Source organism: Lepisosteus platostomus, chromosome 3 (genome assembly GCF_059453375.1).
Source record: "Lepisosteus platostomus isolate fLepPlt1 chromosome 3, fLepPlt1.hap1, whole genome shotgun sequence".
Classification (NCBI taxonomy): domain Eukaryota; kingdom Metazoa; phylum Chordata; class Actinopteri; order Semionotiformes; family Lepisosteidae; genus Lepisosteus; species Lepisosteus platostomus.
Window position 1 is genome coordinate 35103503 of NC_142613.1, and position 19563 is coordinate 35123065.

The window sequence follows — 19563 nt, forward strand, 5'->3', positions numbered from 1 at the left end:
ACGTTGCTTCTGTAATCAATGGCAAATCTTTAACCATCGCTTTAACAGATTCCAGATATTTTCTAAAATACACCAAATTGCTTAATCAGCGTACCCGTCTAACAGCATGGGACTTTATCTTCAAAACCTGAAAATTAAAATATTTATGAGGAGTTTTGTAATTCTAACATTTACCAAACTGTTGATCAAGTCCCTGAAGCTACCCGGAATATTGGATCCACCCAGTGCAAAAACAGTTTGCCTGCCAAGCGACCTACACTTGTATACTGGTATGTAAGTCATAGTAATGTGCTCTATATGGGAAGCTTAAAAGTAAATACTGTATCTAGCAAATGTACTCTGTCTAATGTACATCTGTTTACAATGGTCACCAAAAAATAAGACAAACAAAAGCAATTACACCAGTCCATTCCTAAGTAACCTCTTTCTTTACACATACAGTACTTCTAATCCCATCAATACATAAAAAGGTATGCTGTATACTGTAAATCTCAGTTTTCAACATTTGTACAGCTGTGTCTGAGATTTAACAGTTTACAACCAAAATAAAAAGCTAACATTTTCAAAGCTATTCATTTAATGCCAGTGTTAATAGGTAAAAAATATTTTTTTAATTATTTTTTAAACTTTTTACACTGCTGGTGTAGGATCATTACCCTGATTGTACAAAACGTCAAGTACTTCCTTTTAATTTGACCTGACTGGATTGGTAGAATGAGGTTTTCTTTATCTTAAGTATTTTACAACAAAAAACAGAGATTTACACTACTTAAAAGAGATTAATTAAAGATTCAGCCTGATTTTATACACAGGTACTGTATGAAAACAACTTTTGATATGATTTACTTATTTGCAGTAATAAACATAACACAGGTTGGGTCTTGCAAAGTACAGTATGGTGTGTGTTACAGTGAAAAAGTATTTTATCTGGAAAAGTAGTGTTTCTTCAGATGTGCCAAAATGTTATCACCTGTAACACATTTTCAAATAAAAAACACATTTTAAAAGGATATTCTATAAATCATACAGTAGTATAAGCTCTGGCATTTGTACACCTTTTATTAATTGCACTGATCTAAATTTAAAAAAAAAGATCTCTGTGATTATTAAGGTTGTTCTGAACTTGTGTTTCTTTCTTTTTAATATTTGCCCATCCTGCTTGGAGCACTATACATTTTATAATCTATTCAGATTTGCAAAATACCAGTAGTATTTTGAATGAATAGAATGATTTCAGCACATGCATGACAAAATGAGTGTAAAGTATAAATCTTGTCTACAGTTTAAACAGTTCTGTAGCGCTGTATATTTGAAAAGCAATTTCCTTTTTTTCTCTCTACAGGCAAATACACTTTCTAGCTGTACTTTTTAAACCTTGAACTAGTCTTATTAACTGCAAGTCCATCTCTTTTCAGCTGAGCACTGCAGGTTTCAGTTTGTTTATTCTATTTATGGCATTATTAATCTGACAGAGACAATTTAACAGCTCGTAATAATTCACAATGTTAGCAAACAAAACATTAAAAAGGTACAAGTGGAATGCCTAATGCACTGAAACTGCCTAATTGCTGCCCACCAAGTTAAGTCCATTAACATTTCGCAATGGTGTCTTACTAATTAATTTCCACGGCTCTTTGAGCACTCAGCTGAGGCATTTGTTTTTTTGTTTGATTTTACTGTGCCTATTTATTATAATTCTTCTGCAATTTACAACCATTGCCACAACAAAAGAATAGTTTAAATTCCCATTTGAATAGAAACAACCGTCATTTTCACTTACTTCGAAGATGATCTTGAAACTGTTGTCTGTTGAGCATTTTATAGGTCTTCTTTGCTGATTAAATAGGTATAGTTTTCTGATCTATCATACAGAGGACACTCCTGTTTACTCGACTTTGTATTTCTATTGTATTGTCTGAGCTCACAATTGGCCAAGGTAAATGAAACAGAAGCCAATAAAAGTGGATTCCCTGGTGCTTTGAAGTAGAGTTAATATTTTCTTTATAACAGCTCTTTTACATTTGTGCATATAAGGAAGTGGTCACAGATGTTATCTAAAAAGTTTCTTCCTGTTTTAGGGTGCCTATGTGAAAGAAATGACTTCTCAAACTGCAAGTTAGCTGAGACAATATATATGTGATTAGTATACTTAATTTGGTGTGCTCTGAATACCCACTGTGATGCACAAAATAAAAATAAACTGAAGTTACAATGCAACTACGCTAGAAGCTAAATGCTGAGTTTCTGTGCTTGTGGTTTGGATGATTTCCTATTGACGGCAGTGAAGTCAAACACCTTCTTTTTTAGAGCAGCTGCAGTACAACCACATTTAGTGAGTTTTGCTCTTCCTCCCTGTTGGTCTCTATTAATGATAAGCTGGTTCGTTAGATTTAATGTTATTACACACAATCATTACCTTACCATGAATTTTATTTATACCGTGAGAACAATTTCAATTATCGTTTCTTTAGTGACTGTGCAATTATTTCTTTTTTTTCCAACTGTGATTTAAATAATGTCAGAATTACTCTTTAACGATAGATTATTATTATAAGAACTGTATACGTGCAAGGCTCCTGATTTTTTATTTTAAGTAATACACACTGAACAGACAGACCAAAAACTAAAATAGAGAAATCAGTGTTGGTATGTATCCAATACACACTGGAAAAGCCTCAGAAGGGGTTATTTAGTTCACTTCCACTTCACCCATTTCCGCAGTTTTAAGGTTTTAAAGGCAACTCACCCTTTCCTGACTATGTTGACATGTTCTGAATGCAGTAAACCTGCCTCCAAAAACACCACAGAACATCACCTGTAGTTAAGCATTAAGCCTATATTTAGAATGGAGAAAGATATGTGCCCTGTGGATTGTAGAACACTAATGAGAAATACAAAAAAAGAATGTGCCAGTGTTTTACTGTAGAAGCCTAGAAAGCAAAAAGGTACTATTGTTTAAGTACTTGTTGAGGTACCATATCTGCTGCTAATAGATTTACTGAGCATGTCAATTCTTACTGAAGACTAAAAGTTGAAAACACTGTAAGCCATAAAAATGTGAATAAGGACAGCTGTTCACTTCATATTCATAAAAGCTGCATATCCTGTACTTTTGAGACACATATGAATGTTAATTTAAAGGAAAATTTTGATTTATCACTCTTATAAATGCACAGAAATGTGATTCTTAAATACTGATGGTCACTTGAAACAACAGATTTATTAAAACCTCTAATGCAACAGGAACAAAATTGTACATCAGAAAAGTTTACCAATTGGACAATTATCTTGCTTTATAAAATGTAAAATTATTATACTGTAACCATAATAATTTAGCACAAACACAGATTTACCAAGATAACACAGTGGTAACATATATTCACACCCTTGTAGTTATAAATCTTACCCAAACATTTTTTTGTTCCTGTTTCAACTCAATTATGAATAAATTTCATAAGCATTGCAGCCTTGCAGAACTGGGCCCTGGGTTCAATTCCTGGGGTGCTGTCTGCTTGGAGTTTGCATGTTCCCCCAAGGTTCACACGTGTTTCCCCTGGGTGCCCTGGTTTCCTTCGACAGCTCGAAGACATACTTGAAGGTTAACTGACTTCTAAGAAAATTGGTCCTGGTGTCAGTGTCTACATGTGCCTCTGCATCTGCCCTGCAATAGACGGGTATCCCATCCAGGGGGTAACCTGCCTTGTGTCCGTTGCTTGTCGGGATAGGCTCCAGCTCCCCCGTGACCCAGAACTGGATAAACCGGTTAGAAAAAAGCAGAGAAAATCCCTGCTGGCTTATATCTGCTTTCCTTTAAAATATATAAAAAATGATTACATTACATATTCACGTTTATCCAGCACATGTCTGGTTAAGGATTTGATTAAGATGAATTGACTTTTTGGTTCTGCGTAATAAGGTGCTTTTCAGCCCTGCTTTGTAGAGTGTGTACTCCAGGGAAGCCTGGGGTCACAAAGAGGCTAGAAGATGCTGTAAAAGTAAACCACACTGAAATATCTTAGGACTTTTTAAATTCTGTAGTAATGCTCACTGCTTCCATGCAGCCATATCAAATGTGTGCAAAGCTGAAGTTTTGTTCAGCAATCGGAAACTTCTAATACCCATATTCTGAGAAATTCACTGTGTATGTCATAAGATTTACAGATTTACAGAGATCTCTTCCAATATTTATCATTAGAATTATAGTTGTTTAAATAGTGTTTGAGTTGGAAAGCATCTCTTTGCTCTCTGAGGCACTGAAGCATTGTTTTTCAACCTGGTCCCAGAGCAATCTTTTGTAAACTTTTTATAGTTTTCATTCCAGATGACCTAATTCAAGACTATAATGAATTATTAATTTAAGTGTTTAGACATTTCATCTGACTTTGATCTTCTGCTCTTTTGGAATGAAAACATACTATATAGTTAGATTATGATGATTTGGGATTTTATTTATTTCTTTATTACGCAAGGTCCATTTTAAAGCAATGTGATCCAGTTCTCAAGTTGAAAGAACACATGACAAATTAACTGTATAATGTACAAAATACTTTACAATAATTGTATAATATTTAGTTAATTGTCTAAAGGATAACACAATATGTAAAAAACGCATAATATACAATTAAACACGCATCCCGGCTGAATTTCACAGCACAGCACATCACAGCAAGAGAGGGGAAACTGAACATTCAAAATAATTTGGGGGTACCTTGATTGATAGATTTATCATTCTGCATTTACAGTAACCTTGACAAACTACTGAATGCTCCAGCTGGATTCTAACACGGTTTAATTGAGAAATAAATGTTTTACTTTATTGTCTATCAGGCAGTCAACATACTGTACTTTTGAAATCATTAAATCAGTCAATTAATTGCAGTTGAGAGGGTTTTTTGAATCACTTAGAAAATATTGATTTTGCCAGCCCATCGCAGGGTACACACAGACACAAACACGCACCAGGACCAATTTTCCCAGAAGTCAATTAACCTACCAGCATATATGTGGACTGTGGGAGGAAACCAGAGCACCTGGAGGAGACCCACACAAAGATGTGGAGAACATACACTCCAGGAATTGAATCTAGGGCGTCACCAAAGCAGCAAGGCTAACCACTGTGACACCGTGCCACCCCAAGCATAGCACATTTGACAGAAAAATATTATTGTTTCAAGCTAATTGAATACAAGTCTGTCAAGTAATGTTCAAGTAATGTCCCTTCCCGAGCACTGTCTGGAATCCTTGTTCTCATGCCACATTCTTCTATGCTAGTCTAAATCATAGGCTGGAATCATGTTTTGCACCATAAAATCCAGTTTACCTTTCCGTCTCCACTTGCCCTTCCTGCCGTCTTCGTTGTTGGTGCTGTTGCTGTTCTCTGTGCTCTGGGAGTCTGAGTGATTGCCACTGCTCTCTTCAGATCCGTCATCGGACACGTCCTTTGCACTGTCCGATACGTCTTTCTGCTAAAGGAGAAAAGGAAAATAAGCCCCATTACTCAATGAAAGATCCAATAACAATAGGGAGAAAAAGGAACTTTCGCATCTGCTATTAACTGACCCTACATGTTGGTCCTAAATAATCTGTAAGACTAGTTAACTCTTTCACAGCATCTTTGCATGGTAAATTTGTGGGATAAATTAGGAAATAATGGGTCTTTTAGTAGAATAAAAGCTACTCATGTTAATACCAATACACTTTTTCAACTGCAAAGACTAAGCCATGTGAATCATTTAATAAAACGTAAGTCCATGATATTTGCAATGATTCTAGGAGCAATTGCCTTTTGGTACACCATGGCAGGATCACATTAAGAAGCATAAATCTAGTGGCCAAAATGCATTCTTGCCATTTCTAATAATTTAATCAACAATTGCAATTTTCTTTTTTTCTTTTAAACTGAGTTACTTCAAACAAATGCACTTTTGAGACATATCACATCAGGCTGGCCTCAATTTTGTGCACTGCAGATCCTAAATGGGCACAGAGGTTCACCGTCACAGGAAGAACACTGCTCCTGAATGGCTCAACTGGCAAAGCTGAGTACAGGTTGAGCTCTATGCTCTTGTAATGATCAGGATAGGGGAGAATTAATCAATTAGATTAATTCTCCCCTATCCTGACACTGAAGCCGTTATTGCATGCCCACAAAAGGCAGAAAGTAATGGGTTTTTACCGACCTGTTACACAACATGTAACAGTTACAAATATAGATATTTACAAATCTTTGAGTTTCAGAGCCCTACATTCTACATAAGAGATCCCAGAATTCTGTCCTAAATATGACAAGACACAATAAACCATAGAGAGCCCCTGCGCACAAATAAGCAAAATAGATTCTACCCGGGATTAAAATCTCCCTCTCTAAACTGATGCTCACAAAGGAATGTAAACCAACTTCCCTATTCTAACAGTGCATCACTAAAAATAGGGTAGATGTTTTTTTTAGCCTGGTGATTCCACAACAAAGGAAATAATAATTTCAAAATAAATAGGACAGCAAGTTCTTTTGTAGAATAAGGCTCTGACTCTAGTGCTTTACAGCTGTTAGACAACCTGGACAGAATGTGGTTTCAATTTCTATTGAAATTCAATTTCACATTCTTTTCAAAAGTTAAATTTAGTTTATAAAGTTAATTTATAACAGGAAGAAGTCAAATGAAGAACTCGCTCATGCCTGATGAAGATGTTAGATGATAGGTGATGTCTGCTCCTGTATTTATGTCATAGTCCATTCCTATGGAGACTGGATTATTAACTGTTCACTGTTGAATGCTGACTTAATGATTTACAGTGAAATGAAACAACCTGAGTAGATTATTCAGAACACTCTTTTGATACAGAAAAACAATACCCATTATCTCAAAACATTAGAACAAGGTAACTTTACTGAGCTCTACAAACCTCACTGAATCTCAGCTAATCCCCCACACTCCCGACACATCACCTACAATAGTAATCAAGTAGAATGGAGTCTCAACACTTCAAAACAAATTGATAATATTGTTTTCAAGTATGTGATCGACAATGCAATTTTCACTTTGGAATTCTCCCAGATCCCAAGCAAGAAACCAATGATTATGGGAAAAAATCATCTGCATAGTGGATACAACGGTGTTGTGGTTAGCACTGCTGCCACACCACTCATGGGCCCTGTGTTCAATCACAGCTTGGGGCACCTTCTGTGTGGAGTGTGCACGTTCTCATCTAGTACGCAAGTTTGTTCTGGTTCTTCCAATCTGCAAACACAAGATGGCTAGGTTGTGTCGACTGTTCTAAATTGCCTCTCTCTGTTGTGAACAACGGACATCTATTCCAGGCTAGGAACTGTTAGATGCATTCTGTTCAGCTAAACACCCTGTGCTTCCTTAATGTGTATTCCTATACAGGCTTCTGTAAACCTCACCAGTACTAATGGCTTTCCGATAGGTTGATATTCTTTATAATAAGCTCTCAATAATTCTTATGAATACAGGATTAAGAGTTGATAACTACAAATTCATTTTATTATATGACATATCTATTACTTAAACTTGCTTTACAAGACGAAAAGCAAGTTTGTCTTATCTTATAAATGAACTAAAAACTACTTTAAAATGACACAAGAACATACTGTAAATTAGTGAACAAAACGAAGCCTTCCACACAGGCAATGTAATAGAACATGTTATCCAGCTCCACGAACTTTGCCATAGGATCTCAGTTTTTTTAGCATTTTCATATACAGTAGATATCAGTGTTTTGGAAAAAACTAACAAAAACAAAATTCATGAACCTACTTTTTAAAAAGACATTCTTTTCTCTGGCTTCCAAAAAATGTTCCTGTTGCAGTTTTGCATTGACTTTAAGGCCTGTTGGGGAACCCTAAAGTTTCAAACTATTCCCATAAAACTTTCCTTTCTACAATTAACTACTCATTTCTCCTAACCTCTTAATATGAGGATGCTCTTAGATCGCAGCTCCAACCCTCCTTCCCTTCAATGTCCTTCTTAGGTGGCTTATAAAAACGCATTATAAAACTGAATATCACAGCGTACGGTATCTGTACATCAGTGTAGATATATAACTGAAAAATATAATGGAAAGTTACAGTATGTTCCGACACAATAAAAGGGGTATAGGGGTATAGTCACTTAAAACAATTTCTAATTTTGTACTGTAAAGAGACAGACCTCACATTGGGTTTTACTGCCTTTTCATTATGAAGGCATGCTGATTAAAACTCTGCACAACATGAGGCATAAATGCTATTTCTGAGCTTTAGCAAAATAGTAATTTTCAACAGAGAACAATGAGCGTGAGGAGTAAATCCTGGCCAAGATTTTTGCTTTTTTGACAGTACAAAGCTTGACAGTACTTCAGTAAGTATATTAATCAAAATCAAATTAAATCAAATCAAAGTTTATTATCAAATGCACAACAATACGGTGTGCTGGCAATGAAATGTCTTTTTCTGCCAGCTCACAAAAATCAGAAAAACACAAAAACACAAAAATTATAGTCATGAAAAAGGGCCCAGAAAGAGCAAATCTGAGGAAAAAATAAAAAAAATAAATCGCCGATACACAAATGTATTTTCTGATTGTAACTGATAAATAACTTACCACGGTTGTTGGCTTTCCGTTTTCCTTATACAGTATACAGTATCAACAATGTGAAATAAGCAATTCCTGCCAAGTCTTATTTTTCATATCATCTTCCTTATATTTGTGTTGTATTTGGGTTTTAAAGAGCTTAAATAATGATATTGCTGAGTAAAATGAAGACAAATCCAAGTAATGTCACCAAGATGTTTTTGAAGTGTGACGTATTTGATTTGACACTATCGGAATGACTTTTACCAAATTCCTGTCATACAGTAAGTGCATGATTGATCTTTTTTTAATTTCTGGTCCTGTTACAAAATTATTGAATATTTCTATCCTGTTCTTTCTTTGCTTTTGTTAGCAAATATGTCAATCTCTTTTCCATACACTCTTTACTTTAGATCATAGTAAATGACAAAAAGACAATTACTAACTTTGGATGCAAAGACACATCTCTTTTTCAGCTGTGTTTAGATGTAATGTCAATGGGGTATAGTCACATAAAATACCAGCACATGGTGTGCAAGAAAAAAGAACGATATATTGTATACTACAGGGGCTGTAATAGCAACTGAGCTATTAAATAGGACATTTTCTAAAGCTGCTCAGTACACTGCAGAGCTCAGAACCTGTAGGAATCTGAATTTTAAAACATTAACCTGCTAGTCTTGAATCTATCACTTTAAAGAAGCCTGAGACTAATGGCAGCTGCCTGAATTATCTAAATGTGGTAGCCAATTACAAGACTAAAAACAATTACAGCAGGAAAGGACAAAGTCAGTACATAATTTAAAGTATACTGTGCATGATAAAATAATATATTTTCTGTTAAAATGTAACATTGCTGAATGAGGTATTATGTTGAATTGGCTCAGTGACTGATGGGCAATGTAACTGTGCCAAACCATTACAAAGTTGTGTACCACAAGTATGGGTAGTGATATGGTTTTAGAGTTTGAAACGAGGTGACTCCTGGGAAGTAAATGACACATGACCACCTTACAGAAGTACAGGTTTTAGCTAAAAAAGACTCCTATCATTACCATTGATCCTATCGACAGGTCACATGCAAAACCATGAAGAGGTCAAGGAAGAAAAGTCAAACTGTCCAAAAGCTCGTAAAGCTCTTCCATTCTGTGAATAACTGTCATGGTCCGGTAGATATCTGGCATGGTGAAAGTACAGTCAAGGGTGTCAGAGACCTACAGTGCATACATTTCAATACTCCCCTAAATCTCAGCACAACACATACTGATTCATCATGGTATCTCTACAGGAACGTGCCTTTCAAAATGACCTCATGCATACAGCCAATGTATTGAATGTCTGTTTGGAACATAGAAAACCCACAAAGTCATGGGAACATGAAGACAAAAGGCTACGATCTGCAAAGCAAAGGGCTCATATCCAGATATCAATGTTCTGAACAATGTGTTTCTTCTACTATAATGAAATGTGCTAATGTTTGTTTTTTGCTTTTAATTTGCAGTATACTGTATACTCACTATCTTCTCTGGTTCTCATAATTATTTCTAACACTGTATGTCTTCAAACTAAGAGCACAGCAGAACCCAAGAACTAAATATTCAGAAGGGTAAAAACAAATTGTCAAAGCAAATTTCAGAAAAGTTCTGGAATCTAGTGAACCACAAGGATCACGTAAAATACCACCAGTGCAGTTTAGAATGTGTTAAGCCAATGGCCTGGATAACTGCAGGCCGCCACAGTGACACAATGTTTAGCATTGCTGTCACTCAGTATTTGGGGACCTGGATTCAATTTGGGACCTGAGGTGCTATGTGCATTGAATTTTAATGGTATTTTTTTTTTCTCGGGGTTGCTCCAGTGTCCTCCCACAGTCCAAAGACAGATAAGTTAATTGGCTTCTGGGAAAATTGGCCCTGGTGTGAGTGTGTGTATCTGTGTGTACTTACAGTACAGTATGTGTGATAGATAGATAGACACTTTATTGATCCCATGGGGGAAATTTGCAGTGCAACAGCAGCTTAACACAGTCAACACAAGGCAAAGGCACTTGCTCCACAAAATGGATGGATAGATGAATGATAACCACATGCTCCAAAACAGCCACATTTCAAAGGATTTCAAAGGAGGCTACACTGAGAGAACTGATTCTGACATTGGCATAATGAAGATGCTTTGGAGCATTCAATCATCATCCAAGGAGACCACGCATGCTGTAAATCCCGTTAACTCATCATATAAAGGTCAACAGGTAAGCAGTGATCCATACCTAATAAATCTTTACAGGTGAACACGTGCATGTTTTTTTTAAGTTAGGTAATTCAACAGCCAGTGAGATTTAAATTGACAATAACAGCGTATGGGGTGCCCATTTGTATTGCAGGGCATTTTGCTGGAGCAATTTAAGTGAGTACCTTCCTCAAAGACAGGAAAACTGTGTCCCATCTTGTATTTACACCCAGTATCCTCCAGTCTAGACTCAAGAGATTCAGTACTTCAAGGTAATGAAGTACTGTATACTGTATACAGTAAGGCAATACAGATAAAACTAAAACTAGATCGTTTTATCAATTTGTGAAGCAACATGGCACACAATATAAATCAACACGCATTTAATTATTTAAATATTTATTAAGTCAGATATAATGGGCTTTAAGGTGTCTTGTCATTTATAACCACTCTCATGTTGTTATATGAAGGGCAAGTTACAAAGTTGTTTTCCTTCTACTCAGTAGTGAATCTCATGGTTACGAAAGGCACAAAAATGACCCAGTCATCAGAAAATTAAAAGCAGATTCATGATATTTTTTTAAGAATTCTTTTTAACACCATGACTATACTGTAGTCACCAAGTAATGTACTCATGTAGGAACTTCAGCTGTGGAGATTTTACAATAAAACATAATCCTACATAATTTCAAAGATGCAGCTTTGAGGCAATGGAATGTGAAGTCTGTCATCCATGTGTTTCGTGCATTTCAGAAGGTGATGAAACATGGGGCTTTTTAACTGCTATGCTGCCTTAGATGCTGTATTTGGAATTCTAAAGTGATGTCTAAAAGTAACAGCTTAGCATCACTTTCTGTGGTCCATATCTTATTCATTTACCCGCTTTGATAGCTTTACTCACTTCAGCTAAATTACTGCTTTGTTTTCATTCTTCCACACATATAAATACAGCAGGAAGAAAAAAATCCTCTTTACAGATACAAGTACTCTTGCTATTGTTTTGCTTTTCATTTTAATACAATCAAAGCGACATCCTAACTGAAAGAATCACCTTCTCTGTTCTGATCAAAATAAGGTTAAATAATATTTTACTGACAACGTGCTACAACAACAATTGTTGTACAACAATACAGAGACGAACAAGCTGGTGCTAACATGAAACATTAACTGAATCATCCAACGCAAATAACAGCTTTTTAGTGTACAGTCATGTTTAAAAAACAACAATTACTTCAGATTTGTTAATTAACAGTATAATAGTACCTGCTTTAATTTGTGTAAAGATGATATGAACTGTAGCATCTATGATGTGGTTTCTTCCAAAATTCACATATCCAAATAAAAGGTAAAGACAAGATGATTCCAATAGTTGAATCTTGTTTTATGTCCACTGTTAATATAAAATGAGAGAAAGAAATACTATTTACTATTTTTTAAATCTTAATGAACAGGATGATGTGGGTGGCTGGAAGGCATATTTAAACCCACAAATGCTGTAACTGCTGACACTGTTTCCTCATACAATAACAGACATTTAGCCAAAATAAACCACTAGGATGAAGCCTCCTGTGAAAATGGATCTTTTAAACAGGGTATCCAGCAGACAAGAGAGGAGGGAAGCTCAGTAACAATATAATGTATGTATTACTGTGCTGCATTTCCTTTTTTATTATTAGGTTTTGACAATTTTCCACTTTATCCATTTGAGAAGTAACACAGAACATAATATAAATTTTGGAGTCCTTACAAATCTATGTGGAATTTAAATATTTATTATACCAAATATAATGGGATTTATGGCCTCTTCTCATAACCTCTCTTATGTTCTTATTCCAAGGACAAGTTACAAAGTTGTTTTCCTTCCACATAAGCACAAAAGCACATAAAGGACCAAGTCGGCAGATATTTAAAAGCAGATTCCTGCTACGTTTTAAAAACGTTTAAAGTCATAACTTTGATGAAACTGCTAATTAATGTACACATAGGTACACATACGCAATAAGACTACTTTATTTTAGCCCTGCAGCTTGAGGAATAAAATGAAAATATTAAGTAATAAATAAAGGATTTAGTAATAATTTATGTTAGCAAAAAACACATCATACTGTACATACAAAAACACAAAAAGCCTCAGTGGTACTCCCCTCCCCTTCAGGTTTCTACCAAGAGATCCCTAAATTATAAACATTGCAATGGAACAACAGTACAACAAAACCTTGGCTATGTTAAGATCAGCAATTCAAGCCTCCACTGTCCAGACACCAGTACAAGGACCCAGACAGACAATAGTTCCATATACACCTTATCAAGACAGACCACCATCCAGAGGTCCCAGGAGAAGGACTGCTGTACTGAGAGGAGTTCTGTGATTTTGTGGATCACTCTACAGGGCTCTAAATCCTAGTTAATCTTAATTAATTGTGCAATTATGGGGTCAAAGTGCAACCTAGAAGGTCTAAGAGATACCCCCAGGTTAAATTAAAACTTTACATTTACAGAAACCAGACTTTTTTGGAGTGGATGCCAAGACATCATTAAACCAAACATAAAATGGATGGCTACCAGAGGCATTGAAATAAAATTAAACATTTGGCAAAAAAAGTCCTCCTTTATCCCTTTCACACTGTAAAATGGAAACTTTTATACAAGTTCACTTTGCTTAACATAGGAATTTCAAAATTCTAGGTGAAATCTATCTATATTAGGAAGGAAAAATAGGAATCAGAAATGAAACAAATTCAAGTAAGGAAACACATTAATTTCTACTATGGCGCATGAGATGAGGTGACAGCTCTTATACAGTACTGAATCTCTGTCTTTGTTTAAAAATATGTATATATTATTAACATTCCTCTGAAATAATCAAGAGTCCTTGAGCCACTTCTTTAAGTTTAGACAGGTATACAGTTATGACTGCGAGAGAAGCACTAGGTAAATGAAGTGGTTGGAAAAACATAAATCCCTACGCTTTATCAAAATGGAAGCCAGGGATGGAAAAAGAGTCAATCTCACAGCTGTAATATCTGCGTAACATTTATTACTGTGGGAGTGTCAAAGTGAGTACTGTATGCGACTGAATTGACATCCATGAAATACTCAGATGCTTAGATCTCTGTATAAGAAATTCAGCCACAGGTCCAAGAGGTGAATTTAATCATTTTCTGTTGTGTATACTCTACAAAAGCCAACACCTTTTTAAGTTTAGCGATTTTCCAAAATTGGGACTATTAAGCAGATGTGAGGCAAATACAGCAGTCAGATTTTAATAAGACCTTTCAGTGTGTCTCAGAGAAGGCAGAAGTCATCAGCTGTGCCATGGCAAAATCAAGAACTTTATACTGCTGTCACAAACAGTTCTTTCCAGGCCCTATGCGGACAACACGATCCGGAAGGTGAAGAGACAATAGGGAAAAATATCATGCAGGAGTGGGTCAGGAGACAGGGGGGCATGTCCGAGGTGAGCTGGTGTCCAGGGGAAGGGAGTCCGAGCAAACAATCCAAGCATAAATCCAAAAGGGAAATCCAAAATGGGAGGCAGAGTCCAAGACCAGGAGATCCATCCAAAGTAATTAAAAACCAGAACCGGGTCGGGACCGGCGGGACAGGGAATCAGGAACAGGAAACTAAAACCATAACGGAGCCAGACGCAGCAGGACCCTGGGCACTCACGAAACGGGATTCAATGAGAAGCGCTGGGCAAACGCCTGCATCTGGCTTTAAAGGTGGAACTAAAGAGGGGCTGGAATAAGGAACAGGTGTGGGGAATGGGACAGAACGAGGAAGGGCTGGAGCGCCCTTAAGAGGAGGAGTAACGATCGTGACAACTGCGTTTGAAATGTCTCGATTTTTAGAAGTGTGTTATTAAAACATCATTGGGAGGCCCACGAGAATTTATCACTTAAAACACATCTGCAGAGACCTGTAGAGCGATTTGATCCAATCTTTGAATGCCCACAATTACTGAAGACTCAAAGGACATTTGCAACAAAGTCAACTGCTTGTACTGGCCTTTCCCCAAATTTTACAAGCTCTCACCAATGTGGAACAATTTCCTTTTATCAGCCCTTCAGTCTCTCAGCCCTTTCTCTATCCACTTGGGTCTATAAGCATGTTCATATTCTCTGCTACATTTTAATAACAATGATTTGCCCACAATTTAGGACCTATGGAAACTCACTCCCAGGGTTTTCTTATTTTATACATTTAAGACAGTGCTTTACACCTTTACATCCAGTTACCGATTTCATTGACAGCCACAAGAAGGGGTCTACTCTCTTCTCTATATAGCCTGTTACTCACATTTATATGGGCTAAAGAATTTGACTACAGTAGCTGAATGACATCTGGGTCAATATTCGGTCTTTTTCTAAAAATGTAACACACTTGCTAATCAATGGTGAATTTCGCACTTACTAATTACACAACACCATATTGACAGTTACAGATGTACAACAGATTAACCTCACTGTTACAGATACATTCAGAATGCAGCTGATACCTGCAGTACCTAGACATGTTTATTGAGTGTCTGCTACCAACTTATACAGTACATCTTATCCAGGGATACAGTGTATTTGGGTGTATGTGAGTGATGTGCTTTTGCATGTAACTGATGTGGCTGTGCCAATGAACTCCCTCCCTGCGCTCAAGAATGTATGCTTTCAGTCATTGCTTTCTACCAAAAAAAGGGACAGAATATCTGAAAAACTGGTCAATGCCTCTGAATGATGAACTCTTAACACATGCAGATTCATGTTGATATTGACCTTAAAATGCATGCAATATGTTGTCGAATATTTCAAGAATTTCATGCCAGGTCAGAAGAATTCCTAGACTACCAGAGCCCTTCACTGTATGGAGAGAAGCAGAAATGAAATCACATGCCTGAAGCATCGCTGTGGTATATGATGGATGTAATATGGACATTTCTGTTTACAGTTAAGCCCCCTGAACCAGCAGTGGTTCAGGTCCTTGCTATCTCTCATGACAACACAGATAAAATGTGAACTTTAGCCAAGTTCATTAAAACAAAACAAATTTTGAGTTCAAATGTGGAAAATGATTGAAGCCCATGTGCCTTCGTTATAAAGAAGGTACACAACAAAGACGCAGAGATATTTTACAGAAGGAAAAAACATGCCAATATGAATATAACAAACAACACAGAAAAGAGGAGCCAAGCATAAAAGTTAATTACTCTATGTAGGTATAATGTCTGTGGTAATAATAATCCACATAACAGTATATTATGTTTGAAAATGTATAGAATTACACACCCTCTAGAGATCACAAAATTAGATGCTGAAATAAATGTAAATGTATGTCGTTCAGAGCAGGATCAAGCAGTTTTTTCATTGACAAAATTAGTGGGTACATCATTTCTTTTCTTCAGATTAACTATAGTACGCCTTGCTTCTTCCAATTTGGGAAGCATAAAATGTGTGATCCACTGTTTATATCAGGATGGTGTTAGCTGGTGGTCCATGCTGTGCTCATTGGACTTTTGTTGATCTTTTTCAGCACAAATGCCATTGTAATGTGACTTTAACTGAATTAGAAAAGCTAGGACAGTTAACCATAGCTTCACTTTGCTATCAAGCTGAACAATTCAGTGCAGAAGTGCCAATTTCAAGTGGTTTCAACAGAAATGACACAGTGACCCTTTCCCTTCTGAACCTGTGAAATTGGCCAGCAAAAGCAACTAGCTTTTGCTAATGCAACCTTATGTCAGTGCCGCTGTCATTTACTTGTATTGCTAGAGCATTGGGAGACACACTAACATGCAAGTGTGCAACCCCTTTCCCTCAATTCTTCTTTTAAATTTGAAATCACTATTTTATCGCTATTTTTCTGATAGCTTCCAATTCACGGTGTTTAAATCTAAAATGAAGTAAAATTTCTGCAGACAGCAAGGATCTATTTGCTCCTCATATTTAAGGCTGTTTTGCTAATTTTCTAAAAGACACGATGCTTACCAGGACCAAATCTGGACAGTCATCTTGCCTTGTTATACACAAGAATACTGGCTAGTAACCTATCAAAGAAGCTCATAAAAATAGCAATGATTGAAAGCATTTGCTATTATTTTCTTATTAATCTACTGTTTCCATTACTTTAGAAATTTCTTCTGGAAAGGTAAGTGTACACAGCGCCACCTGGTGGATTATGCAATAAAACACCATGAAATTACACTGTTTTACTACTTTTTTTAAGAATGGAAACCACTGTGTCCCCCCTTCAAGATCGTACTTTGAGTGTCAATAGCATAACCCACTATTCTTGAGGACTGGATCATTTATGTTATTGTTGAGTAATGCTACTGTACTTGAGCAATGGGAAAACCTGGTGCTGATTTAAAGCCAGTATTCTGCAGATTGATATCACCCGTGGCCATTTCACTAGTTGTGTCTTTTATAGTCTTCACAGATAACGGTATTTCTCTAATTGTCATAACCATTTCTTTGTTTTTAAAATCAACAGAAAGGTGCTCAGTTATTTTCATGAAATATTCTTTCACATATTCTCCATCTGTGAATGACGTCCCTTGTTCAACAACATGTTGAGATGCCACAAAATTAGCAGTAGTGGTTCCACTTAGCGCCTTCCTCCTTTTAGCAGCTTTAACAGCTTGTTTGCTCTGCTTTGTGTTGGACCCTCTTTACTGTTTTTTTTTATCCTTGAATTGTCAGTGTTTCTTTTCAAAGTCTTTTTTTGTGTCTAATTCTTTGTTGCTGGATAGATTGGCACCGTCATTGCAAATGAGCCACAACAGCAGTCTAGAGGAAATCACAAAAATAAGTGTAAGACACGAAACTAATCATTTTGAAATTCTCAGTGTCCAAGGATGTAGGATGTTGGAACAGATGTATGAAGACGGAACATATCTGCTTTTTTTCCCAAGAAATGGCAAGGTTTTATTGGTAAACAATAGATGCCTTGTTAACAGCTGTAAAGTGGAAAATTTATTTTTTTAGGAAACAGCTGCCAAAGAGAAGAAAACAAAAAGGACACATACAGTCATGTAACAAATTCTAGCTATACATAAAGCTGAGCACAGAGTCTGGTACGAACAATATCAGTGTCTGAAAAAGTAAATTGTTTTTTTCATACACAAATGAAAGAAAACAGACAAAGTATCAGAAAACACCATGAAAGAAACTTTCAATCTGCGAGTTGTTAGCTTGAATAGTCAAAATATAACTTTTATCATAGTGGTGAAGTAAATTCATCACGTTCTTCGGTAGTTTTCAAATAACTAAAGCAGGAATGCAAAAATAACAATCACAATGAGAAACCCCAGTGAATCCTTTTGGCATTGACTTGATATCTGTGCAAAATAAGATGCAAAACATAGACAATGATATAGAAACATAAAGAAATGAGCTTCATATGTGTGCTGCAAAATGTAAACTACTGTATTCTTAATGTTGAAATAAACAATAAATCACTATTGATAATATACCACTTTTCATATCAGGACAATATAAAGCACTTTACAATTAAAACAAAGAAACAACAGACCTGAGGAAAAGATCACAATGAAACAAGTAAAGCTTAATTCCATGATGAAAAGTATAAAGAAAAAATACAATGTTTCAGCCTTCAGGTGTCCACAGGTCACTCTACTTTTCAACGAGAAATTAACCTCCACTTACAGACAGTGCATAATGACTCGGCTCCCTGCTTAAACCTCTTAAAAAAGCACAATGACAGTTTAAGCTACAAAAATCCAGGAGAAGGTTAGAGTGGGCAGCTGTGTCAACATGCAAACTACAAAAGAAAAAGAAGAGGTTAATTTCATTCTGAAACTCACGCACCAGAAAGGTTGTATTTTTTATTTCTTTTTACATTGAATGAAAGGAATTTAACCATTACTTATTCCTAAAAGCACAAAGTACGGTTTAATTAAAAATGAGGACATGCAAGTTTACAAAAAAGTGATTTTAAAAGAAAATTAAAAGCAGACTTAGGCTGCGTAGAACATTGTACATTTTTGCTCTATAGCTGTAGAAGCCATGTCACTCGATGTATGGTTTCTTGTCATATGGACTTATAGAAAACTAGAACGCAAAGAAATTAGTTATCAGGGTAGAGTGTAATAAGCAAGTGTTTCAGGTAGCATTTTATCAGAATTTTTAGGGTTTAATGGGTTAGGGGAATAATTTTAAATTATACCAATTTTACAGGAAGCTAATACAAGGAGGTCAATAGGAGTGATTTGACTGTAGGTCTTAGATCTTGCTAATCTCATACTGCTTGTTTTGTTACTATTAAACACTGAAAATGTTGCTCCATCCATATTTTAATAGATGATAATGACTTGAAAGAATGGAGGCACCTAGATGTAAGACTTAGTCTGCAAATTAATCTGAATGCTATCAGCATAACAATGGAGTTTTTTGGGATTAAAGAAGTAGCCACAAAGGCTGTAAGTATTAGAAGCTGTACAGTATGTCCTGTTCTAACAAATTACTTTCAATCAGAAAGAGAGGAAAATAATTAACAGTAACCCCAGAGAAATCAAAACAGGTGTCTAATCATTTTAACATATTTAGCAGTTAATTATTAATAATTCCTTACACCTATATAGCACTTTTCTGGACACTCCACTCAATGTGCTTTACAGGTAATGGGGACTCCCCTCCACCACCACCAATGTGCAGCACCCACCTGGATGATGCGATGGCAGCCATAGTGCGCTAGAGCGTCACCACACATCAGTGGGGAGGAGAACAGAGTGATGAAGCCAATTCAGAGAAGTGGG

At 36.1% G+C, this 19563-nt stretch overlaps 1 protein-coding gene across 9 annotated transcripts in view; it reads right to left on the reverse strand.

The window, feature by feature from the left end:
* The window catches only part of asxl2 (ASXL transcriptional regulator 2), a 130735-nt gene that overhangs the window by 45798 nt on the left and 65374 nt on the right, over positions 1-19563 (reverse strand). For 6 of the 9 annotated variants that reach the window (XM_088625452.1, XM_088625449.1, XM_088625451.1 and 3 more), the window contains one exon: positions 5321-5465. In XM_088625452.1, coding sequence (XP_088481578.1) covers positions 5321-5465 — 145 coding nt within the window. Of the gene's footprint in view, positions 1-1780; positions 2091-5320; positions 5466-12062; positions 12190-19563 lie in introns of those variants that run through there. The other 3 variants (XM_088625456.1, XM_088625450.1, XM_088625457.1) reach the window with 3 other exon arrangements.